General features: G+C 42.1%; 3 protein-coding genes across 3 annotated transcripts; 1 reads left to right on the forward strand and 2 right to left on the reverse strand.

Moving 5' to 3' along the window:
* The first annotated feature begins 6,366 nt into the window (after nt 1–6,366).
* On the forward strand, nt 6,367–7,449 carry LOC115685583 (E3 ubiquitin-protein ligase ATL41-like). The gene has a single exon (XM_030610663.2). It carries the CDS (start codon nt 6,524–6,526, stop codon nt 7,259–7,261), a length of 738 nt encoding a protein of 245 aa, XP_030466523.1. The 5' UTR covers nt 6,367–6,523; the 3' UTR covers nt 7,262–7,449.
* A 1,754-nt stretch (nt 7,450–9,203) lies between these two features.
* On the reverse strand, nt 9,204–10,804 carry LOC115685556 (PLASMODESMATA CALLOSE-BINDING PROTEIN 5-like). The gene is made up of 3 exons (XM_030610630.2): nt 10,395–10,804; nt 10,140–10,167; nt 9,204–9,659 (listed from the first exon to the last, which is right to left on the reverse strand). The coding sequence occupies exons 1-3, from the start codon at nt 10,738–10,740 to the stop codon at nt 9,491–9,493; spliced, it is 543 nt and encodes a 180-aa protein (XP_030466490.2). The 5' UTR covers nt 10,741–10,804; the 3' UTR covers nt 9,204–9,490.
* Nucleotides 10,805–23,086: 12,282 nt separating this feature from the next.
* LOC115685490 (basic leucine zipper 34-like) lies at nt 23,087–26,296 on the reverse strand. Its single transcript, XM_030610562.2, has 4 exons — nt 24,999–26,296; nt 24,575–24,665; nt 24,319–24,445; nt 23,087–23,870 (listed from the first exon to the last, which is right to left on the reverse strand). Exons 1-4 carry the CDS (start codon nt 25,595–25,597, stop codon nt 23,656–23,658), a joined length of 1,032 nt encoding a protein of 343 aa, XP_030466422.1. The 5' UTR covers nt 25,598–26,296; the 3' UTR covers nt 23,087–23,655.
* Between the last annotated feature and the right edge of the window lie 506 nt (nt 26,297–26,802).

Consider the following 26,802-nt stretch of genomic DNA (forward strand, 5'->3'; position numbering starts at 1 on the left):
CGTCTTCATGTCTTGTCTTAAGTAATTCACTCAAATGGAAAAGAAAGATAACAATCACCCTCCATTTTTGGACAAAGTAAGCCCAGTTGCAGGCAAGAGACAACCGTTGGTGACTCTTCATTTGAATTTGTTAATATTGGGTAGAGTTTTGTATCTTTCCTAAGGGGCTCACTTTTTGAAGCAGAAAAAAGAGTAACTTCCCCAGGTATAGTCATATACTTAGCTCAAAAAGCTTGGTATGATCCATTTGATGGAGATGTTATACTCAGGAAGATCTCAGAAGTTGGGTGGTCTTTTGGGGACTCAGGTGCAAATGATACACGAGTTGAACTTTGCTTTTTCATGTTATGTTTTGCAAGAACAACACAGTGAAGCCTTGTGTTTTGATGGCTACAATGCTGGGATCTCTTAAAGCATTGATCTACCTTTTCGTGGAGAAACTGTTTTGAATATGAAGTAGCTTTCTTTTTTACCATATGGTGCAGCAAAGCCAGTGTACTATCAAATAAAAAAGTTAATCTATACTCACTTTTTTCTAATTTTCAAATTTAGGGTGATGTTATCATGATAACACGCAATAACTACTTTGTTTGGATGCATTCCTGAATGCACAGGCACTATATGTTTGGGATGCGTGTGAAGAGCAGTCAATGATTAATTAATTCGATGTGGAGTGGCTAACTTGGCGGTTTAAACCGTCCATATTTATTATGGCAATATGTTTCTGATTAGGAACCATATGGCAAATACGATAATTATGCTCAACTGGCATATATACCTTCAATGTCTCTTTCTTGTAGATATGTATATGTATAATATAAAGCCTAGGTTTTCCTCATTATGGAAAATCAAGTTCACGTTGCAGTCTTTGGATGAAGCAGTATTTGTCATTACTGCATGGTAAGAGAACTTTTCTGCGCCAGTATTAGTGAAAAATTTTCTATTAGTTCTGATAAAATTTCGTTTATTACTGACTGGTTTAGATGAATAGATGTCATGTGTACTATAGAAGGTACTTTTGGAAGTAGAGTCAATGAAACGCGCGCATCTCATATATGAACTTTTCACAGGATATTTGCAGAATAAAAATCATTTATTCTATTCGAATTCTATGAACAAGAAGATGGTCCTCACGTTTTTTTATAAGCTGGAATCAAGCAGCAGTGCAAAGTAGTATTAGCCAATCTCTTGGAAACGGAACAGATTAAGCCAATAATCATCCGGAATCTTTCTTCATCTATGGCATATACCAAAGTATGGAGTGAATTACATTTTGTCACCCCAGATTTTGGGATTTGTTGCAAATTGCCCCCAGACTTTTCGATGCGATATGCCAAACCCTTGGAGTCGGTTGCATGGTCCCCTTTAGTGTTGACAACGCCCGTTTTCCAACCGGACCTCTGTCATGCGCTTTGTCACGTGACTAATTGTAGCTCCTTTAACAGAGGGCAAATCTATCTAACAAGAAAAGTGAACTGCATTTGGCTTGTCAAGTTGTGGCACTTGTTATAAGGCAACCCCTCCAATTTAATGTTTGCAATTTCTTCACTAAAGTCATGAAATCGGTTACAATATCCCCTAGTGTTGACTTTGGCCAATTTCATACAAGACCAACATTTTTATAATTTTTCAAATCTAGCTCATACTTTTAAAAGAAATCGATCAAATTAGCAAACTTTTTATTTTATATTGATTAAGACGCCATAGGATTTTGCACATTAGGTTTATTAGCAGAAACTGTTTTTTCTCTTGTTAAATAAAAAGTACAATACTTTAGCGCTGACATCATTTTATAAGAAACATAATACGAGTATCAAATGTTAATGCATCGTGACGTTTTGCCAAGTTTTATTACTAAAATATCAAATAATTAACAATATTTCACTTCTATGAATTTTTGTGTGAACAAAATATTCATTATAAGAAGAAATGATTTTATAATTCCTATTACTAATAAAGATGAGAGAGAGATAGAGAGAGAGAGAGAAGAGAGAGAGAGAGAGAGAGAGGCGGTCTACCACCGCCACACCGCCGGTAGAGGTTTCGACACAACCACAAGCATACTAAAAGAGGGTAGGACGACCCTTGCTTAGGTAGCCTAATTCGATCTCTAGTGGAGATTAGATCAAGAAATTGGTCAAGATCACCCTCAATGGTGAATTGAAACTCATTTTAAAACTCTAGGAGGATCATTGAAAACAATTGAAAAGTCATGGGGCAACTAGCCACATGTGCCAAAATTGGGAGGTAATATGTAATTTGCCATTTGTTGTCAGCCAGATTTACTCTCCATAGGATAGCAAATTTGTCACGTGACAAGCACATGGTCGGAGTTCCAACTGAAAAATGTTAGGAGTCAATGGCCGGGCGGACATTGCAACCAATTTGAAGAATCTAGAGGGGACGTTGCAAAAATTAAAAAAATCAGGGGGCAATTTGCAACGAGTGCCAAAATCCGGGAAAAATGGAGTTCGCATCAAAAAATGATGCCGATCTTGGCTCACATTCCTAAGGATGACTTCATAATGCACTTGGTTAGTACAAGGGCTAAAACTAGTCAAACTATTGGGAATCAACACAAAAGAGACCTTTACCACACTTCAGTCGATGGATGGAATATCGGGCTAGCGCATACATGAATGGTAGGGACATCACGACAAAGTTAAGCTTTGACCCAATTGAGATGAGATGGTTACTCAAAATCATCCTCAATTCTCCTAGAGTGAGTTTTTGTATACACATTACAAGACTGAGCATGTTTGGTTATGCTGAAATCCATCATCTTTAGACACCAAGCAAATCAAGCAGATATCATAAGATACCTATTCGAAATGCCAAGTTATAAAGGGGAGGGAGTTTATCATTGTGAATCATCCCACTACTCGACTTGCTTGTGGACTAGACAACAAGGCCCGTTGGGTTTTGAACTTGGGCCGCCATATTTGGCTCGGCCCAATAATCTCAAATAGTGTCGAGCCCCCCCAAGAATGAGAAATCATTTGGTTGCATGGGCCTACTGATTGAATTGCCTCCTTAATTAACAACCCAAATCTTGAAAAAACTGCTCCTTTAATCGTTTAAGATTATTCGATCCGATTTCCACACAAAAAACCCATGTTCTGCATCATCTATAATCCATTATGTGTACACAAGGGCATCGCATCGGCGAGTAGATAGTCGTCAATAACACAGCTTGATGCTAATTCATAAGGCGAATTTGATAAGTAAATGCGAACTGCCGGTTCTAATCGACCGACGGACCACACAGAATTCAAATCTTATTCGATTCACATGGTCGGTGGAGTATTTCAGGGAGCCAAAACTAATTCATGGAGGCGGATGTCCCTGGACATAATCAAAAGGCAGCAATAAGTTAGAAAACGAGGTGGGCCAAAAAAATCTTCAGACATGACTTCATTGCTTTCGGGAGGAATGATGCATGTCTTGTTCAGTCATGATCAATGACAAAGTCATCGACGCAACACAGTCCTCCAAGAAATCAGAGGACATTCCCAGGAGTTTACGGTATGTTCTCATTCCACTTTATTGGATGTGATATGCTTGACATTTTTGGCATGGAATAAATACATCAGTTTTGTCCCCACGAGTTGAATTTAGCACCATTTCATTTGCTTAGGTTATAGTATTGCGTCTAGAACGTCCTTAATTAAAAAAATTTGAAAAAAGGAGGAAAATTAGATTTGGAGAAGTTACAATTCATTCTTTTGGAGGAAATCCCTTAATTTCTTTTATAGGAATAGGTATTCTTTTATGATAATTAAGTAAGTGAAGTGCAACATGGAGTTGGTTTTTTTCTTTTTTTTTTTCTTTTTGCAACTTTTGCGATTCAAACAATTTGAACATTAGTAATAAAAACAGTACGATGAAAGAAAGAAAAAAGAAAGAATGAAAAACTTTGGATTCTTAGGTTCTATTTGTTTCACGAAAGATGAATGATTAGAAAAAAAAAAATTTTTAAAATGGCCTATTATTTCACTTAAAATAATAAGTCAATGAAAAATGTTTTCATTAATGTCTGGATTTTTTCGTAAACGATGAAAATATTTTCCGTTCATTCATTTTTGCAAAAGAAAGAAGCGATCATTTTTATGAAAATAATGTACAAACCATTTTTTTTAACAAAACAAACAAAACCTTAAAAGGAAGTCGTTATCCAACTCTTAAAGGAGTTTTTCGACCGAAAGAAAGAAACTCTTAAAAAGAGTTTTCTCATAAGATCGATCACAAGGAAGAAAGCGACCTTTGTATTTTTTTTTTTTCCTTTTCCTCCGTCAAAATTGCATACTATTTTCGATCTTGTGGAACATTAAAGATTTTATTCTGGAATTTTCAGTGTTTGGTACGCCACTCTTTGGTTGCCTACAATTCCAACGCGAGTTAGATTTTTCACGTTCTTTCCCACTTTTGGGTGTTTAAAAAACGTTAGATCGGGTGACATTCCAAACTTGGCTTTGAGCCTATATGTGGACGCAGGAGGTGATAACTTGGAAGGTTATGATTTGATTTGATTTCAGTTTTTTTTTTTGTTTATAAGATTTTAGAAATTGGGATATGACTCTTATAAGTTTGAGCAATTCCTAATTACCTGTTATTAGGAATGTTTTTTGGTAGGATTTTAGGCTATTTAAAATTCGTTCTGCCCTCTTTTGTGAGGACCTTTTGATATTAAATTTAGAGGAAAATTACCAAAAAAAAATCATAAACTTATTGTACTTGCACCAATTTAGTCCTAGATCTTTCAATTTGGCGAATTTAGTCCTAAAACTTTTGACAATTTGCCAATATAGTCCATTCGACCAGTTTTAGCTGAAAACGGCTGATGTGGATAGTGATCGTCCTACGTGGCACCGCCGACGCTAACGTGAATAAATATTTTAATAATTTCTAAATTATTATTTTTCTTCTCTTCTCTTTTCCTTCTTTTTTTTTTCACTGTGGTCGGTGAGGATCACCAGAGCTCGTAGGCCACTGGGCAAGGTCCACGAGGTCCTCTGTGGCCTCGCTTGTTGCGGGCAAGATCCATGCAGGGGCTTCGTGGACCTCGCCCGCAACAGGCGAGACCACGGCAAGGGTGGCCTGGCCCAAATCTGAGCAAGGCGGCCTCACCTAGAACATCGCGGCCACGGCTAAGGTTGCCTTTCCCCACCCGTGGTCAACGAGGCCATGGCAAGGCTAGCCTCGCCCAGATTTAGGGCAAGGTCGGGTGAGGGCAGCTGGCCAGCTAGCTCCGGCGACCCACGCACGATCACAGTGAAAAAAGAAAAGAAAAAAAAAAGAAAGGAAATAATTAATTAATTAATTAGGGAAAAAAATTTAAAAATTAAGAAAAAATTGTTCATGTCAATGCCTGTGTTCAAGTCAGTAATTTCCGATCAGATAGACTACATTAACAAATTGTCAAAAGTTTTAAGACTAAATTGGCCAAATTAAAAAATTTAGGACTGAATTGATGCAAGTACAATAGGTTTGGGACTTTTTTGGTAATTATACCTTGAATTTTGAGAGGTTATCTCGGGCGCCTCGAGTGCGGCGCACCTTCTGCATGTTTCCAATTCATGATTCATGTTATTTACATTTCCACAAAATCATATGGTATCAAAGCCGGCAAGATTGCTGGAGAGCGGATCCATGCATGTCCGATGTCGATGGCAATAGAAGCAACTGTCTTGTTGACGAAGATCGAGCACGTAGGCCTTGTACACAGCTTTCCGTCGTCACGAGGCATCTTGACCTTCCATGGAGCAAGATTTGTAACAGACTCAAGACGTGTTCGAAGCGGCTCGGTCTAGAGAAGCTCGAATAGGGCTAACAAGGTGGTGCCGCGACCAAATAATGCTCGTGGCCAACTGTTCAAAGGACCCGTTCATTTCTCATGTGGAGCACCCAATTAACTTTAAGTTTTCGGGTTGGATATTCGAACACTATACAAAGGTTCTACTCGAAATTTATTTCCCGTATATGCCACTCTTAATCCGATTTGCACATTAAAGAGGATATTAAAGTATCCTACGCCGCGTTTAATATTCAACGTGAGGAAAAATACAAATCTCTGAACTTATTTCACACTACAAAAGTTGCACAATAGCAGTCTACTATTGAGCAATTAGATTTTTGCAGACTTTCCTCAATTCTTTAATCGGCTTTCACACCAATCAGCAACCACGTAGCATGTAAAACGACACCCCCGAAACATAAACAATGAGAAACTTCATTTTCAACATTTACCCAGGAAAAATATACAGAAAAAGAAATTTCTAAAAAAAAATCAAAAATCAAAAACTGAAGGAGCAAGTCAACATTCAACAGTCAACCCCATTGAAAATCGAGGCTCTTCCAAGTGTACGCATTCCACAAGTCAAGCGCAGCAAGCTAGACAAATCACCAGCTTCAGTTCACAACCAAATCACACACCAACGCCTTCTTCTCTATTTCTCCTCCATTTCCCTTCTTCTTCTTCTTCTTCTCCATCCCTCCTCCGTTTGTGCAATCTCACCGCACAAACATGGATTCTGATCATCATCATGATGAACCAAACCAACAATGGCACGCGGAAAAGAAGAGCTATGACCTCAACAGCAAGATCATGCTCACCGCGATCATCTCGCTCTCGGTCGTTGTCCTCCTCGTCGTCCTCCTCCACATATACGCTCGGTACGTCCTGCGCCGCCAGGCCCGTCGCCGGGCCGCCATCCGCGACCTCGGCCTAACCGTGGTCCACGTGCACCCTAGGGAGGAACCGCCCAAGTCTGGGCTCGACCCGCTGGTCATTGCTTCCCTGCCCATGTTCGTCTTCCGGCAGGCCGAGGCGCAGGACGAGGCCGTGAGCGTGACGGCAGAGGAATGCGCGGTCTGTTTGAGCGCGTTGGAGGACGGCGAGATGGCCAGGGAATTGCCGAACTGCAAGCACACGTTCCACGTCGAGTGCATCGATAGGTGGCTGAGCTCGCACTCGACGTGCCCGATTTGCCGCACCGAGGCCGAGCCGCGAGTCCAGCAGGAACAGCCGCCCCAGCCTCCCGTCGGGGCTGCACCCACCGCTCCGCCCCTGGAGCGCACGAGCTCCATATCATCGTGCACCGAGGGCACATCGGACGGGGCAGTTAGACCGTCAGGTAAGGTCATCGGATCGAGTTCACGGTTCGGTTCGTTCCGACGGATGCTTAGCCGGGAGAGATCATCGAGGAGGATGCCGTCTTGCGGGACAGAAGACGGTTTGGGAGATATAGAGAGGCAGTGTTGATGATGATTCTATCGGTAATGGTTCATCTGCCAAAATTCAACCGAGATTTTTTCAAATTTTGCACTGTTGCTGCTCGTACAGCTAAATTAAAAGTTATACACGTGTGATAGTTTGTCTATATGTTTTCTTCCTGAAACCAAACGAACTTTGAATGACGATGCTCGATGACCATGTTTCATTGCTTGGCCTCGAAGAGGAGTTCGTGTTTGTTGACCTAAACGTTGGCAAGATTGTCAATAGTGACGGCATTAGGTAACCCTCCATATGGAGCACCGTTGTCAGCCATTGACAAAAGCTGGTGATTCCCAGCTTTTCTTTTTAGTCTTAAATTAAAGGAGGGGGAAGGAAGGAAGGAAGGAAGGATTCACAGGTGTTGTACCGTGGAAAAACAGTTGTTAACGAGGAAGATGAAGTTAAACCTTTGATTCTCTTGCGTCGTATGACGGCAAGAAAATATTCAAATCTGGAGTAATAACAACGTTATCTCGGTCACATGGAGCCACGCCCAAGAAGGTTTTTAAACTACGTATTTTTCTTTTGTCCGAACGCATCTCTGTCTCGATCACGGACAGAAAGCTTCTCGATTCTTAGTCCCAGAGATCGCAAAATTGGATCACCTTGAATTCAGTATCCATTTTTCCGGGACATGGTTATCTTGTAGGACGGAGAAGGGGATGATAATTTATCCCTCAGACGGTTTACGCAAGTACCAGGCAAGAACGGAGGATAGAACCGATCACGGTACGAGTCACATGAACCGTATCCAACTGGTCCGAGGATATGTAACGCAGAGTCTACGTTAGTGATGAAACGCCGTACACCTAATCTATCATACGATAGTAGATTGCAACCACGGAATGCTACTTAAGTCACATATGCTGCCTCCTTAATAAGATTGCAACGCGTGCCCTATTCATTTCAATCCTCCCAACATATTAATGAAATATGTTAAGATGTATGTGTGAGTTGTGTTGAAAAAGTCTCACATCGGAGAATTGGTATGGTATAAAGCAGTTAATAGTCTTAATTGGCTCATAACGCATTGACTTCAGTTTTACAGTGAAGATAGAGTCAAACTAAATACATTGATGGGCTAAGACTTAAGCTCCATTTTAAAGATCTCCCCTGGTGAACGTTTTAAATTTCTGGTACTTGATCCAACAAAATTCCTACCACACCTCTATCACGCGTCTCTCTTTCTCTCTTAGCCTCCATGAGAGACGCCTCTCCTCCTGCCACCGTCGCCTTCAATCCCAGCCATTGCCATGGTTCCAGGTCGCACAACCCCTTGTCCTCTCTCTCTCTCTCTCTCTCTCTCTCTCTCTCTCTCTCTCTCTCTCTCTCTCTCTCTCGACACTGTATCGAGCTCCCCCCATGGCTGGTAGGGCCGTTGCTTCCAGATCAACAACGCGAAAGCAGCTAAGGCATATAACACTAGCATGACACGGACCTTCCAAAGGCAGCGAATGCCTTCACCTGATCGAGTTGGAAAATGTAGATTTTGGCTTGGGACTTGAAAGAGTTAAATGAGCATTAGTATGACATGAAGGATTTGGAAGCATGAGATAGTTTTGTTTCTCCTACCCCTAATATGATCCTCACTATTAGCTGGAATTATAACTCTTACAATGGGGTGGTTGAAGTGAGTGTATCGACCTTCGATCTAGGTGAGTTTTTTCAACCAAAATCTGGAGATCCACGCAAAAACAACCGAAGCATTAGCAAATACTTAACTGTCAAATTGGAACATGAACAAGGACAGAAGCAGAAGGAACTCAGCAACAAAGGAAGTTCCTTGAAGGATTCTGTGACAAGTCTTTTCAGTTTCAGCATAAGCGAAGAGAGAAGAACAGAGAGAACACAGATGTCTGTAGAGCTTGAATGCAAGGAACTCAAGTGAATAAGATCTATGGTAATGCAATCCCTGGAAACTCAGGAACAATAGCCATTAATCAACGATGTTCTGAGTGATTATTACCTAGATTAATGTAGTAATAAGAAGAAAACAGTGTCCGCAATTACAACCTCAGTTAGAGGCCTCTGATTTCATCCTCACTAATGTTTTACAGGTATCGAATACACCGTGACACAACGATACTAGGGGAACAAAATCTCACTAACCTAAATGAAGATATTGATTGAATACCAGATTAGGGAAATGCTTTACCTACGCCAATCCTCTGATGCACTTTTCATTATGCTTCGAAGAAGTACTCGCAGATATTCTCATCACCAATGTTCACTAAGAAACCAGTGTAACAGTGTCGAACAAATGCTTATGATTACGAAAGAATACCAATGGATAGCAATCTGATTGCAGCCGCTCAAATCGTTATAGGCAGGCTGAACTCCAACCGCCGTTGATGCACCGGAAAGACTGCCATTGTTTACCGACAAGCTGTCCCACAGAAACATAAAAACCGTTGTTTTTCATTAGTGCCATACTCTACTTTTTTTCTGCAACTACACTTACAAGAGAGAGTATTCAGTTTATCTACTTCAAGATGCTAATCGATATCACTTAATAAGAAAGCCCTACAAGAGCAATTTCCTTCTTCAAACTGAGGTTTCAAAGTACCACAATCACCACATTCGACATACTGTCGGATAAGACAACCTCGACTCTTAAATTAGCGCTAAATCCAAACTAAAAAGAATCCCAACATTCCATCCACTACCGACTTGATTTGGACCTATCTAATTATAAATTCTTCAATCCTGGTTTTCTCTATTCCAACCATCTAAAAAGTGCATAATATCAGACACTCCCACCAATCAGATTGGGCCAAAACCAAATGAACAGATAAACTAAAGACTGAACCACAAACTATCATTTGAATGCAGCAATTTTAAAACGAAAGTTCAAATCTTTAATTACCTAGAGGGGAACTTGCAATTGCCGTGGCCTGAAACAACACAAACGAGAATGAATTAGCTCATGTCAGGACAGAATCATATCAGCACTTACAAGCAAGCTCGTTTTCTTCTTAGCAGATTGCATTGGATCCATTTGGCAAGAAGATGACTAATAAGTAGATACAAAAGATCAAGCATAGATAAAAACCGGGTCACATTTCAGATCCAACGCCCTTAGCAAAGAACCCAGATCAAATACAGACACCGCCGCACTCACTGGGATTGATCGAAGTGAGGGCGGCCGCGTTGGCGAAGTCGCAGCTGTCGTCGGTCAGGCCGTGCTTCAAGTAGTAGTCGTTGAACGCGTACGACGCCGTGGTCTCGATGTCGGCGGGGTCGTAGCAGGGCCCGCCCTGCTGGATCGGGCCGCAGTCGGAGCCCCCCTGGCCGCAGGCCCAGCTGATCGCCGCCCGCAGCGAGGCGTCGTCGGCGTTGTTCTTGGCCACGCACCACAGCTCCAGGCTGGCGACGCCGGGCGCCGCCGTCGCCGCGCGCGACGCCGGGGGGGCGGCGGCGAGGAGGAGGAGGAGGAGGGCGAGGGGGGAGGAGAGGCGCCTGTGCATCGTGGAGAATTCTAGAGAGAGAGAGAGAGAGAGAGAGAGAGAGTGGAAGTGGAAGTGAGTGGGAAAAAGAGAGGACGAACACACTGCGAGTGAAAGACGAGAAAGATGACCGTTAAAGGGGGAAGGAGACGGGGGACTTCGGTGCCGAGGCGCAGAAACGACATGTGAAAGCAAGTTGGCGACATCGTCGCAGGTGTCTGAAGCTTGTCGTTTCCGATTATTGGGGCCTGTCGGCTTTTGCGAGCCCGGGGCCCACACGTCTGTTTTCTTTTACCTTTTTCTTTTTTTACCCCCCCTCTCTTTTTACAAACTCAAAACAAAAAATATATATTTTTTATTATTTTTTTTTGCATAGTTGGTCTTTGAACTTGAAGGAATGATCGGTTTTCGGGTGATTTAATTCCCACTCAGGAATTGGGAATCGAACCAAAGGGGACAGTTTCCAATTTTTGGAATCGGAAATTGGACTACTTGGTCCTGAAACTGGTCCGGTCGCAGGTGGTCCAATGGAACCGGTGGCTCCCCCCACCGTCGCCATCGGCGGAGCACCTCTCATTCTTCCAAGCCGAGCCGCTCCTTGCTACGTTGCTCGTGGTCATCCCACTCATTGCCCGTCTAGATGTGGCCTCGTCTGTGACTCGCGAGGCGGCCCATCCACGGATCTAGCGAGCTTGGACGATGGAGGAGTGGCTCAGCTTGATCAAGTCGCTGGCCCAGCTATGGATTTGTGCCCTCCATATCTAACCTGCAAACTTCTGGATGGTGGGTCGTCCATGGCCGCAAGCAACAATAAAGAGGGCTCGACTTGGATGCGTGGGCTTGGACGACTAAGTCGGCAACTCAATAAGTCCAGTTGTACTATACAAAACAGCAAAGAGGCAAGGAGGAAAAAAGACTACTGGGAGTTGCTGTTAATGGGTAGGGTTTTTGTAGGTGCACAACACTGTTCGAGCGAGGGTAGTGGGTAAGGGATAACTGGTGTAGGTGGAAAGGCTAAAATGGGTTTGGTGACATTTTTAGGGTTTGGGCGAAAGGTGGAGCCAAGGAATTGCAGGCTTGAGATGCAGAAAACTCTCGGCATCTGAGATGGGGATGAAGTGATTGTCCATTAGGGAGGAAAGAAGCTCGAAATCAAAAGGGGTTTTAGGGTTTTGATATCACTATCACCATGGAAGGGATAGAAGAAGAAGCTCTACCCATGAGAGAGAGGAAACTCTACCAAACGAGAGAAGTTCTCAGAGCTCCCTTCAATCTATTTTAACCTTAAACATTCCCAAACCTCTGAAACTCAATCATGTGGAAGCTGGATCTTCTACCATATGTGGGCTCTCAGGTGAGTATGCTACAGTAGACTGCCGTGAGTCTCTTTTCCTGTTTCGCACCCTAGTCAAGCTCCTTGGAGTGTCCCTGCAACATTGTAAGATGGAAGGTGAGACGGAGAATGACTTACGCCTAGCTGCTTTGTGTAAAAGTTTGGGTCACTTGTGATCGAAGGATGATGTAGTGAATTTGAGATGGGAAATTCCTTTTGAAAAACGAGTGGAGTGCAGCTTTACTTTGTATGGTAAACTTTTTTCGAAGCCCAATGTAAATTTCCAAGCCTTCCTTAACACAATGAAGAAGGCGTGGAAAACCGAATCAGTGGTCTGCAACCAAAAAGAACCGGGTTTCTTTTCATTTGTCTTTGATTCTGAAAGCGAAAAAGAAAAGGTGATACAATCAGGTCCTTGGTCTTTTGCTAGCAATTTACTTGTTCTTAAACAATGTGAGCCGGATGTTCCCGACCACTGTTATGATTTTACACGGTATGCGTTCTGGGTTCAACTATTAGGAATCCCACCTGGATGGATCCTGGAGGATGTTTATTATCACTTGACTGAGAAGGTGGGAAAGGTGATGGAGATACAGTTAGAATCTAAAGGAAATGGACCCTATAAAGTAGGAAAGGTGAAGGTTGAAGTGGATTTGTTAGCTTCCCTGAAATCTGGAACTATAGCGAATCTAGGGAAAAAAAAGCTATGGGTGGAATTTAAGTATGAACGCCTTCCACATTTCTGCTATTCATGTGGGAGAATTGGCCATTATGCATCATACTGCAAAGAAATTCCTTACGAGCAAACAAGGTGGACTGAAAATAGGACAGGGAAATATGGCCCTTGGCTCAAAGCAGAAGTGCGTGATCGCAGCCCTCACTAGGAAGCTTTTTATGGACAGGTAATCCCCAACAATGAGGAAGAAGAGTATGTCCCTGAAACACCAATTTCATCGCCCGAAATGGACATAGTGAGGGGGGAAATAGAGCAGTTTGTAGCCCCCATTCGCAACAAAAAAAGAGCAGAAAGTCCCTCGCTTCAGGGAGCTTATGAAGACTCAGCAGCAATTTTAGAAAAGAAGGAAGGCAATGGAAAACAATTAATGGCTTTAGAACCACTTAACTCTGGAATATCAAAGGTTTCGACTTTCAACAACAAGAAAGGGCAGAAAATTCAAAGGGCAAAAAACAAGAAGAGGCTAGAAGGCTCTAGCTCTTCAATATTACAAGACATGGAGCTTTTGGAAACCCCTATCCAGGTGGTGCAAGAAGGGAAAGAATGGGCTTTGGTGGCTAGCCCTAATAAGCCACCAGAGACAATATGAGGATTATGAGCTGGAACTGTCAGGGGCTGGGCAATCCCTTGACGTTCCAAGAGCTGAGAGCCTTAGTGGCTCTTGAAAGGCCCAACCTGGTTTTCTTAATGGAAACAAAAAATAAGGAGCAGCTGGTGGAACGGGTTAGACGGTGTCTCAGGTTCCCAAACTCGTTTTTAGAACAACCGGAAGGTATTGCGGGGGGATTAGCTTTAATGTGGAGTGAAGATGTTGCTTTAAAAGTATTGCTTAGTTCCAAAAATCTTATTGATGTGGAATGCAAAGATCCAACCAGTGGTAGTCAAATGCGGATAACTTTTCTTCATGCTCCTACGAATTTTAGATAGAGACTTCTTCTGTGGCAACAAGTACGATGCACCCAGGTAAACATTCAACTCCCTTGGATTTATATGGGTGATTTTAACGAAATCTTGTACAATTGGGAGAAGGTTGGTAGGAGAGAGGCAGAATACCACAGAATATGTGCTTTCCGTGAATTTTTAAATGATTGTTCGCTAATGGACATAGAGAGCAAGGGATGCGCATACACGTGGGCTAACAATAGAGGAGGAGAGGACCTAGTCAAAGAAAGATTGGACAGAGTTTTATGCACAATGGAGTGGAGGATTGCTTTTCCCAATGCAGAGGTTTTAGCTCTACTAGCGGTAGGATCGGATCACAGCCCACTTCTGCTATCTCTACACCCACCATACAACAAAAGGAAGAAAGCATTTAAGTTTGAATCGTTTTGGTTAGATGATGAAGAATGTGGAGAAATAATCAGAAGTACATGGCAGGAACACTCGTTGAATTACAGAAGCTTCTCAGAAAAAGTCCAAGATATATCCAGGGAATTAGCTTTATGGAGTAAAGGAAAATTCTCCAATGCGTCGCACCAAATCAGGGGGCTGAAAAGGAAGCTAACGGAGATAACCAATAGAGCATCTGGAACTTCTTGGAAGGAGGAGACCCACGATATTGAGGATCAGATTGAAAAGCTATGGAGACAAGAAGAGATTGGGCTGAGATCTCGGATTAATTGGCTCCAATGGGGTAACAGGAACACGAAGTATTTTCACGCCACAACGGTGCAACGAAGACAGAGAAATAGGATTTCGATGCTGAAAATTGATGAACACAACTGGAGTAGGGATCCCAATGATCTCAAACAACATATAACGAACTTTTATCGAACTCTCTATGAGTCGATAGGTCCGAGGAATTTTCAGCCTATTCTAGACCGATGCCCCAGATTGGTTAGTGACGAGATAAATGATAGTTTGATGGTAATCCTAACCTTAGAGGAAGTAAAAGATGCTATCTTTCAGTTGGGTGCATTAAAAGCCCCTGGACCTGATGGGCTAAATGGCCAATTCTTTCACCATTATTGGGAGGATATCAAGATGGACTTGTTCCACTTGGTTCAGAATTTCTTTGAATCAGGTACTATCGACCCTCTCCTAAACAAGATGCATATTTCACTTATCCCAAAGATTAAAAATCCATAATGCATCAGCCAATTTAGACCTATAAGCCTTTGTAACTTTAGCTACAAGATCATATCTAAGGTGTTGGCTAACAGGCTGAAACTGTGGCTTCCTGAGTTAATAGCAACAGAACAAAGTGCCTTTGTCAAAGGACGGCAGATACAAGATAACATTCTAATTGTTCAGGAAGTGTTACACCAATTAAGGATAAAGAAAAGAAAGAAGAATTTTCAGGCTATCCTCAAATTGGACATGCAGAAGGCTTATGATAGAGTAGAATGGGACTTCTTGAGAGCGAGCATGGAGACCCACTGTCCCCATATCTATCTATTCTAATGGCAAATGTTCTCTCTTGGATGATGCACAAAGCCATTGAGGATGGGGATCTCAAAGGAATCACACTCAACAGGTATTGCCTTACATTGTCACATCTATTGTTCGCTGATGATGCTATATTTTTTCTGGATGGGACAGTCAGAGAATGCCAAAATCTGGCAACTATTTTAAATCAGTATTGCTTCGCAACGGGCCAAGCCATTAACCTGAATAAATCCGGAGTTTATTTCAGCAATGGATGCCCACCGATGCTCAAAAGGAATATGGCACATGAGCTAAGAGTTCCGATCATAGAAAAAACAGGGAAATACCTCGGCATTCCATCCGAATGGGGTAAATCGAAGAAGGAGATGTTTGCTTGGATTTTAGCAAGAGTGAATATGAAGTTAGAGGGATGGAAAGAAAAGACTTTGTCAAAAGCAGGTAAAGAAATCTTGATAAAAAGCGTGGTGCAAGCCCTACCTCAATATGCTATGTCAATCTTTAAAATTCCCAACTCTATCTGCAATGCCATTGAAAAAAGAATTGCGTCGTTCTGGTGGAAACAAAATACCTCAACGAGGGGAATGCACTGGAAGAAATGGGAAGTGCTGAAATCCAGAAAAGATGAAGGGGGTCTCGGTTTTAAAAATTTACAAATTTTCAATAAAGCTATGTTAGGCAAGCAGGCGTGGAAACTATCTCAAACCCCCTCAGCATTATGGAGCAAAATCTTAAAAGGTATCTATTTTCCGGATGGCGATTTTTGGAAAGCCAGAAAAGGGAATCGCCCATCCTGGGGTTGGCAAAGTATTATAATGGGAAGAGAAACCATAGAATTGGAGGTGAAATGGATGGTAGGCGATGGTAAGTCTATTAAAATTCGTGAGGACAAGTGGCTCACTATCGGTACGATTGGGGGTCCAGTGAACAAGGATGATCCAGTAATGGTGGCAGAATTAATCAGTGAAGAAACGAAGGGATGGAATGAATCCAAAATCAAAAATCCCTTTGATGATAGTATTGCTAATGAAATCCTATCTATCTCCATTGGTCCCAGCCTAAAGGAAGATAAATTATTCTGGATAGGGAACAAAACAGGTGCCTACACAGTAAAGAGTGGCTATAACAAGGTGTGTTCCATGATCACAAAATCAGACCTACACAGGGCAACAACATCATTTCAGCCTCCCAGAAGATTATGGACAAAAATATGGAATCTGTCGATCCCCCCCAAACTGAGAATTTTCCTATGGAGTTTATGTCAAGACGCCCTACCAACGAGAGAAAACCTCTTCAAGAGGAAAGTATTACCTGACCCGTTGTGCCCTTTCTGTGCAAGTCATCCAGAGACAGCTGAACATCTCTTCCTGCTATGCGAATGGACGAAAAATATTTGGTCAGACCCGAGAATCAACCTCAATGTAAGCACCCTCAACATCACTAGAATAGACAAATGGCTCCCGGATTTTTTCGAAGCAAAGAGGGACTCACCCAAAGAAGAATTGTTAGCGACAGTGCTATGGCTGATATGGAAAAACCGTAATGACAGCATCTTCAGAGCTCAGTCCATCGGAGCTCGGCCCACAGAACCCCTCTCCTTAATCGACGCAGCTCAGGCACAAGTAAGAAGTTTTAGCCGCTGGAACCCGAAGAAGAAAACAATACCCAGCAAATCAAAAGTACATGTTTACTGGATACCTCCGATTGGAAGCTCCATGAAGTTAAACGTGGACTGCTCATGGGTGGATAGCGACAAACCAAGTTCAATTGCAGGAATCTTGCGCAACTCAAAGGGGATGGTCGTCGATGGCTTCGCGAAGGATGTCCGAGCTTCAACTCCTCTGCAAGCCGAAGCCCTAGCTTTAGTGCAAGGACTTTTGTTTCTAAAACAGCGAACAGAAACGCACGTGGGTGAAGGACAAGTACAAAAAGTGCAGTGGGAGTGTGAGAGCGACAGTTCATCCTTAGTGGAGATGGTGTTGGGCCGAAAAGAGCCCCCTTGGGCCTTGCGGAATATCTTAATTGAATGCAATGATCTTTTAGCTCAACAAGCTTCAGCAAAATTAAGTCATTGTCCTAGGGAGGCCAACCAAGCAGTATACTGGGTAGCTAAAGCCCATCGTACAAGAACTCTTCCTCCAAATTGGGTGTCTTCACCCCCCCAGCTCCTTCGGGATATTTTGTTTTCGGAGACTTGTTCATTTTCATCATATAGACCTCTTTTTTATGAATGAATGAAAGTACCTCTTATGACCAAAAAAAAAAAATAAGTCCAGTTGTAAAGTCTGCAAACTTCTAGATGTGGAGCTAGCGATGACGGCTCCTCCATGCCGTAAGCGACGATGGAGAGGACGAAAGGGGTGGCTCAGCTTGGACGAGCGACGCCAGCGATGACCATGGACGAACAGATTTCTCTAGGCAACGAAGCGAAGAAACTAACTCTCTGGGTAAGGAGGCTGAATGGGAGTAGCGAGTAGGGTTTTTTTCCAATTTGTAAGAAAGAATTAAAATAAATAAACTAATCAGTCCGGTCCAAGAGATCTGGTTGGCGGTTTCACCCCTAGAACTGGACCGATGACCCTGGGAACTAGCCAATCCAAGAGGTTCCCGATTCGGGCGATTCTCGGTCCAGGCAATTTCTTTTGCTTACCCCTGCTCATTTGCAATTGCGAATTCGTACGAGCAAGTCCTTGAACTTGTAGGACTTTTCAATCAAGTCCATCAAACTGCCAAAAATAGCGAAACTGAAACTGAGATATCTAGGGAAAAGTGCCAAAAAAGTCATAAACCTTTTGCATTAGTGTCAATTTAGTCCTAAACTTTTTTTGGTGCCAATTCAATCCTAAACCTTTTGCATTGGTGCCAATTTAGTCCTAAACCTTTTTTGGTGCCAATTAAGTCCTAAACCTTTTAAATTGGTGCCAATTCAGTCTTAAACCTTTTGTTTTTGTGTCAATTTAGTCCTTCCGGTCAATTTTGATCGGAATTTGCCGACGTGGACGCCTGCCGGCTGGCGGCCGGTCACCGGCGCCGACGTGGATAACTTTAATAATATTTCAATATTTTTTTGAATTTTTATTTTTTTTTCCTTTTTTTTCTTTTTTTTCCACTTTATTTTTTTTGGTCCCCCCCCCCCCCCCCTCCTTCCTCTGGCCGGTCGCCGGTCCGGCGACCGGCTAGAGGCCAAAGCCCGGCGAGCTCGACCTCGCCGGCCACTGGCGAGGGCGGCGGCCTCGCCGCGGCCTCCGGCAAGGGCTCGAGCCTCGCCATGGTCGGGTGAGGCCCGACCTCGCCGGATCTGGCGAGGTCGCTGGGTGAGGTTCGACCTCGCCAGATCATGCGAGGTTGGGCCTTGCCCGACCATGGCGAGGCTTGCCCTCGCTGCGGCCTCCGACGAGGGCTCGAGCCTCACCCGACCAAGGCGAGGCTAGCCCTCGCCGGGCGAGGCCGCCGCCCTCGACAGTGGCCGGCGAGGTCGAGCTCGCCGGCCTGGCGACCGGCCAGAGGAAGGAGAGGGGGACCAAAAAAAAAAAGTGGAAAAAAAAAGAAAAAAAAGGAAAAAAATAAAAATTCAAAAAAATATTAAAATATTATTAAATTTGTCCACGTCGGCGCCGGTGACCGGCAGGCGTCCACGTCGGCAAATTCCGGTCAAAATTGACCGGAATGACTAAATTGGCACAAAAACAAAAAGGTTTAGGACTGAATTGGTACCAATTTAAAAGGTTTAGGACTTAATTGGCACCAAAAAAAAAGTTTAGGACTAAATTGGCACAAATGCAAAAGGTTTAAGACTGAATTGGCACCAAAGAAAGGTTTAGGACTAAATTGGCACTAATGCAAAAAGTTTATGACTTTTTTGGCACTTTTCCCGAGATATCTACATAGGTTGATACAAAGCCCAATCTTGAGATAAAAGGTGCCACGGTGGAATGAAGAACTGTTGAAATTTTCTTGATCAGTGAGTGGCTATGTCGCTCCGCAATTTGATTGAGCAAATTGATTATCTACTCTAGGACCCAGTTTTCTCCACATAGGATATTTTGGTTGGCTTTGAGAAACATGTCAACTTATATCGTTGGAACCAGTGACCGGAGACGTAATAGGAAAAGTTCTGCTAAGTTAAAAGAGTGATAAGATATGAGTCTTGATTGCACTCCTAACGAGTTCACGCGAGTTATAAAACTAACAGGAGGCACGATAACAGGTAGAGGTGATTCATGGGCAGGCTTGGGCCGTAAGGTCGAGCCTAATTTTTTGCTCAACCCCACCTGTAACGAGGTAATTATGCACAAAATTTTTGGGGCTCGGGTTGGGCATGAGCTTATAACTAAATAGCTTTGTCCAAGCCCACTCAAAAGTGCATTTTCGCGCCCTTGTGCCTTGGACGAGGCAGTTGGAGAGTGTTCCAAATTATATATGTTTAATAAGAATTAACTCATAACAAGTATCTTTTGGTGTAAGTACAAAGTTTAGCATTTGAACTCTAGTAGTGTGGATACTCGGGTTTAAATGCAAGGACATTATTAAAATGGGTGACGTCATTGCTCATATGTACATCAAAGGATAGAGTCATGCCGCCCAATTCCAAAATGAATAATACCCCCAATAAGTCAAGACCAGAGATCATGGAAGCACCCATCAAGAATTGCAGAGAGCAAACACAGTGTTTGCCTTCTAAAGTTTCAATGGGATAATTTAACATGTAATCACATAAAGAAATGCTTTACTCACGTCATAAAAGACTCCCAATGTCCCCACATGCGTGATTTCAGCGGCAAAGCCAGACGAAAAAAAATGTTTGTGTTCTCTACAAAATTTATGTACGTCCCAAGTACAAATCTGTACGTTTTCATACTCATTAAAATTTTCTTTGGTTGAATTTAAAAAGAGTTCATGAGTGCCATTGCTGGTTAAAAAGATGATTAAATACAATCACTATCTAACACTAGGTTTTAGAGAATGGGAGGAATATGGTGTTCTCTTGTTTGCTGCTTCGTGGTCTTGATATTTTTTTGGGTCGATTGGCCCAAAGTTGTTCCTTGTACTAGGATTTTGTTCTTCTTAAGCCCGCAATCACAGGCCATTTATAGGGATATCTTATCAGGAACCTAGTCCATATTCGCCATTCACTTTGTGAGATTCGCATTGGGGTGAACCGAATTAAGTTACTTGCAAGCAGCTCAGCTCGGCTCGATATCGACCATTACTCGAGGTCGACTCATTTGATTTCGAGTCGAGCTCGTGCTACTACAGTACTTTGTCGAGCTTGCAAACTCACAACTCAATAGGCTCACGAGCTTAATCGAGTTTTTATTAATATTTTTAAAGATATTACTAGTTAACAAATAAACGTAAGTATCCTTAAAATTACATAACATATCAATATTTTTTGAACTTTTTTTAGGTCGAGCTTGAGCTTGAGCTTATTTATAAATTAATAGTCGAGCTTGAATGTATATCTTGATTTTCTGGTCATGCTAAGTTGTGCCGAGTTTGAGTATCTCGATTTTCTAGTCGAGTTAAGTTCGAGTGGAAATTTTGACATACAATCGAGCTTGAGGTCGAGTTTCAAGCATCAGATATACAAGTCGAGTTGAGCTCGAGCATGGCACTCGGTTCTCGGCTCAACTCAACTCAATTGCACCCCTAATTTCACGAAATGGTCCGGTCCGGTTTGGGCGATTCCAGGTTCGGTCCAATTCTTCTGCTCACCCCTACTTATCATATCATCAATCAAGCTGCTTCTAATGCAAAATCCATCCATTTGAACAAGATCATAAAAGAAAAATTAAGCACGGTACGTCTAAGATATATAAATTTACAGAAACCAAGTAAACTTCAACGTCGACAAATACATCTCATCTTCTTATAATCAAAAGAAGTAAAGAGTAATGAACTTTTCTTCGTGGTTATATGTGTTAATCGATAACAAAATTCTAAAATGATCGCATGTTTAGAGTATGCTAGATGTTCACTTTCTTACTTTTTTGAGTTCTTAATTTTTATGGACCTATATTCACCAAATCTTATGTTTTGGCCAAAGAACAAGATCAACTATATTTTAAAAGTTGCAGTTAAATCTCTTATAAATTACTTATTATTTAACTATTATCACTTAGATTTGTTTCTTTAATATAATAGGAACATAGATCTTATCGTACTAAATGTTATTATATTGATTGAACAATATCTATCGTGCATTTTAAAGTTGCACTTAAATTTCTTAGAATTTTGTTGCTAGACTATTATCATTTGAGATTTGTTTCTTTGCATAAACTGAAAGATAAGGCTATTGGTTGCCTATCTTTACAAAATCAAACGGTGTTCTCAACAACATCGATATAATTTCTATCTAACGGTGCCGTTATGCTATCGCCACCCTCTATAAAATTCTTATAGGGGGTTAATTAGCTTGATCAACGTTATTATATAAAGGAGAACTAGGGATGTACCTTGGTGCCATAAAATTTCATTGTAATGATTGGTTGAAAGATCCTAGCCTAAACAGGGCATCATTTAGAGCATTGATGACTATCGACTTGATCGAGTCTGAAATATGGCTCACAATGTTGTTAGCCGTGTTCTTTGGTTGTTTCTTGAACATCCTCCATATAGTTGCCACAATGTTGGAATCTAGTGCAACTTCCCTCAATGATATTTCACGAAAGTGCCTTGGAAGATCGACATCTCCCTATCGGTTACCCTCTGCTACTCTTCCGGCAGTTGAGTATTCCGAATGCACGACATTCTCACATAACGGTTTGTGGTAATGGATTGCTATTGCCACCAATATTGTCAGACTCTTGCTGATTTCTCGTTCTTGCTATTATAGTCTTCTCAAATCAACAACGTGTTCAATTAGGTATGCCAAAAAGATGTCACCGAAAAGATGATGAAGTACCTTTTAGCATGTGGATAGATAGATGAGTACATCGATAAAGGGTGTGTAGGGTCCTTTGTTTATTTTAAACAGGAAAGTAAATGATAAGAAATTCAAAGTACGAATACTGGGAACAATAGTTGCCAGAGATGTAAATTACAAGAGTGAGGAAAAAATTAAATTTGCAAAAATACATTGAGTTCTGTAATCGATTGGGAGTCCTTTACAAATAGTATAATCCAAATTCGATGGTGACACAAACGGTCAGAACTTAAACCTACTAATATCTTTCTAATCCTATATGTGATTACAATTAGTTACACTATATCCATTATCTTGACAGTCACATCGATTTCACTACCTTGATGGTTACATCCAACTCTCTTTCCCATTGGCCGGATAGTCTTCCTCATTTATCAACTTTTGCTCCAGCACTTGACTATTTCTCATTGAAACCTCTATCGACTACACTGAGTATTCTTGTCGACCAAACTGTCCACTACAACATTTGGACATTTTTTTTTTTTAGTGTCAACGGGAGCAAACAACGTTTACATTGATGTTTACCCGCTAATCGTGTATTGTAAAATTTGGCAACAATCATCCACTGCACAGACTTGCACCAGAATTCAATATTTACAATTTTTCTGCAATATCATGTCTGAATTAAACACTAAATGCATATTACATCATCGGACCATATGCACCGCAAGAAAGAAAAAAGTTACAGAAGTCTGAAATCAATTCCTCAATCATCATTATCCTCCCCCAACTGCAAGGTCAAATAAATTCCCCCAAAAAAAATTAAGAACAAACCCCCACCTTTCATCCATCCCAACACAAATTCCACTACCCTCCAACATGACTCAAAATTCAAAAACTACAATTTAACCCCAAAAAAAATCAAAATGGATGATAAAATAATTAAGTTAATAAAATCACCGCATTACACAATCATCACCACCACCACACCCTACCAAATCAGATAAAGCAAGAGACAATATTTATACTTCCTCTTTTTTTTTCCTTCCCTTTTTTTTTTAATTTTACAACTCCAGAGAGCATCACCATTTTCTTTTTCATTTCCTTCTTCTTCTTCTTCTTCACTTCAATCACAGCTGCACGTGTTTGTCTCTGACCTCCAATCATGTCGTCTTTGATCGGTCCCCACAAGATGTAGACACATCACGTGAATCCACAGATCATCATCAGATCGAAAGGGAGAGCAAGAGAGAGGGAGAGAGAGAGAGAAGGCGAGCCCCATCAAGAGGCTTCCCACAACACACCACCCTCTTCCTCAAGTTGGCTTAACACATGGAATTTCTACATAAAAATCAATGAATACACCAGGAAAAAGCTGGCTGGCATGAACTCCAACTTTTCTTCCATAAATATAGATGTGGATATGGATACCCAATTAGATGGAAGGAAGTAATTTTATGTTAAAAAAGTTCAAGGAGACAAAAGAGTAGAACTTGGGAGGCTAATTTCTCTCTCTCTCTCTCTGTGTCCTTTTTTTTTGTTTGGGGGGAAATTAGACTGTCGAGGGAATAATGATAATAATGTTAAGGTACAAAGCTGGGACAGGAGTCAAAAAAGTCAAGCGCTGAGGAGCTGCTCCTTACTGTTCTCCAATGGAGGATTGTTGGGTTCAGAGGATGAAGGTGGAGGAGGAGGAGGAGGAGATGGTGCGGTTGCATTGTTGTTGTTGCTGTTAATGTTGTTGCCGTTATTGTTTTCCATTTTCTGCAGGCTTTGCTGGTGATAAACTTGCCTCAACCTCTCTATTTCCCTCTTCAATGCTTCTTGATGTGCTGCAAAAGAAAAAAAATAACAGTTATAATTCAAGAAAAATGAAAAAAAAATGTAAATTTAATTGGTGGTGGTGTTGGTGGTATGCAAAACAAGCAAAATGCTCGTACGTGGAGAGAACAAATGCATGCATGAGTACCTGTCCTATTAATTAGGTTTCCATTCCCACACGTAATTGAGGTGATATTGAAACTGATCATCATTAGGCTAAAAAGTCAAATGCCCGTCATTATCCCTCACATTAGATTCATATGTATACATTTGTAAATATCAGAATCGGTGTACAAAATCAATAAATTAAGCAATAGAAAGATTGCAAACAATCATTTAAACCAGATTAATATCATTTTAGAGCCCACACATATTTGCTTCAGAACTTAGAATATAATTGCAAAGTCGGTGATAAGTAAGTTTAATTTAAAAAAATGGAAAGGGGAATGATTCACTAACCATCTTTGAAGATCTTGTCTTGGGCCAATGCTGCGATTCTTTGCTTGAGAGCACTGTTATCCACGTTCAAGAGCAAGCGTTGATGGTCTAAGAAGGCAACCCTTGGGGACAGCACTGAAACTTCGGCCTTCAATGGCGACCATGCACGAAGAACAAATCAATGTCACGCGGTTGAAGCTAATTCTTGGCCATTCCATCATCTATGCGTAATATAATCACATATAGAACGACAATAGTTCTTCAGTTAAGTACGTACTTGCAACGAGTTGACGCTACGTTCGAGCTCTGATATGTATTGCAGCTTCCTCACCCTTGATCTTTGAGCAGATTGTCTGTTTGCTAAGATTCTAATTCCAACCCAAAACCCCAACCCAGAAAAGAAAAAGAAAGAGGAAAAAGAACCGTCACTCCAAAACCTATTTAATGAGTCAAACTCAACGCATTATTTTGCAATAGTAATCCCTACTCTACCTTCTTTTAATGAGAAAGAAGTACTTGCATGCATGTTCTGAGATATGATGGTGCTTCTGTTTGTTAGATGACATGTTTCATCGCAAAAAAAAAAGGCAACGGGAGAGAATTATTATCAATTATTGTCAGCTGCATTGTAATTATCCCTGGTCATTTAATCGGTTTGAGATGAATTTTGTTAGGAATAATGTTAAGATAATTATGATTACCTCTTGACCCTTTTGGGATCAACGATCCTCTCAGAAGAATTGGCCGGGTTTGAATTGGGTGGAGTGGTGGCCGGTGAGTCAGATTGGCAGGGGCTTTGCACTTCCTCAGGCTCATTCTTTGGCTGCTGCTGCTGCTTCTGATCCGCCTGCTTCTCCTCGTTGATGCTGTTGTGATCGGACGGTGATGAAGGGTTCGATGACGACCCTGTGTGGGGGACAACCACGGCCGATGGGGAGATCTCATCATTGAACATGGACATGAATTGCTCATCGTCGAACCGATCGAAGTCGTGGTGGTTGTGGCCGCTATTGGTGCCGGACCCCGGCGCGCTCGAGTTCCGGCAATGCTCGAGCAGCGGGGCCTCGAGGAAGGCGATGGAGTCGCTCGCGGACCTGCGGTGGGACCCGCGGCGTGCAGCTGAGAAGTCAAGGAACTCGTCAACCCAAGAAGGGTTGTTGTTCTGGGCAGCGGCAGCGGCGGCCGGATTGAGGACAGGGGGTGATTGATGAGACCCCATGAAGGGGAACTTCTGGTGGTGGAGAGAGAAGTCAGGCCAATTGGCGGTCATGTTTGGGATCTTAGGAGGCAATTGTGCCATTGTATAAATCAAAATGCCACAATGCCACCCACAATCCAGCAAATGCTAACGGCAAGACAACCCAACTGATCAAATTTGGTCGCAAATTCTCCAAAAATTTAAGGACCAAAACTGGGAAAACGAAAAGAGAAGCCACACACACCACACCAATCCCTAAGAAAGGTTACGTGGGTGGTGTGCTTGATGTTTTGTTTAGGATCAGGAAGGACACTGATTGAGGGGAACTGGAAAAAGGGAATGAAATTCAACTGACACAAAGAACCAAACCAAATGATGATCTCTAAGGGAGCTCCATATAAATACACTCAAAAGAGAGAGAATGTCGTTGCTGCAGAAGAAAAGCAAGGACACCAACAGGAAGAAAACATCATCATAGTCTTTCAAGGGGCTCTGGTTTCTTATTCTTATCAAATTCCCCCCCTTTTCGATCTGTGCTTGTTGATGATGATAAATCTCTCAGGAACAATCTCTCTCTCTCTCTCTCTCTCTCTCTCCATCTCCCTCCCCTTGTGGATGTGCAGTGGGGTCACATGGGGGGAGATTGGACAGCTATTGCACAGCTGGATGAGGGAGGTTGGGACTCAACGGTATTACTGGAAAGTCGCTCAGTAGTTTTTATTATCAGAACCCGAAGAGAAAGAGAGAGGGAATCTGCAACCCACGTGCCCTTGTGACCTCCTCTTTACTGGTGGTGGTGCCTTCTTCATCTGCATCATCTTCTTCTTATTATAGTCTCATTATTCTTGTTATTATTATCATCAGTATTGTTGTTTCACATATCCCACAATGGAAACATTCCTCTGCAATACCCTCCAGCCCACCCTATTCCCACCAATCTTCTGGATCCCCGATCTCTGGCCGTCCGATCCGATCGCCATGCACGATCTGATGTCTCGACAGGGGAAGAGCTCATGTGTGCGCGAGTGAGGTCCATCATTTCTGTGGCTAGTTTTATATATATATTACATTATGTGGGCGATGCATAGTGGTACTGTCCTTTGCTAGCTAGCAAGCTTCATAATTCCATGGAGCATGTGCAGCGAGCAAGAGAGAGCACAGAGTGGCAAAAGATATATCATGTGTCCCATTTTGACCCCTACCAGTGATTGTGCGGAGGCACAGACATTCAGTGCAAAAGAATTCATACGGCTTACGGATCGACCCGATTCGACAATCCGGGGCAGGAGTACCACGGCACGGTCACT

This window comes from Syzygium oleosum, unplaced genomic scaffold, assembly GCF_021117445.2.
Source record: "Syzygium oleosum isolate NSW1041296 unplaced genomic scaffold, Sole_v2.1 Sole_v2.10, whole genome shotgun sequence".
NCBI lineage: Eukaryota > Viridiplantae > Streptophyta > Magnoliopsida > Myrtales > Myrtaceae > Syzygium > Syzygium oleosum.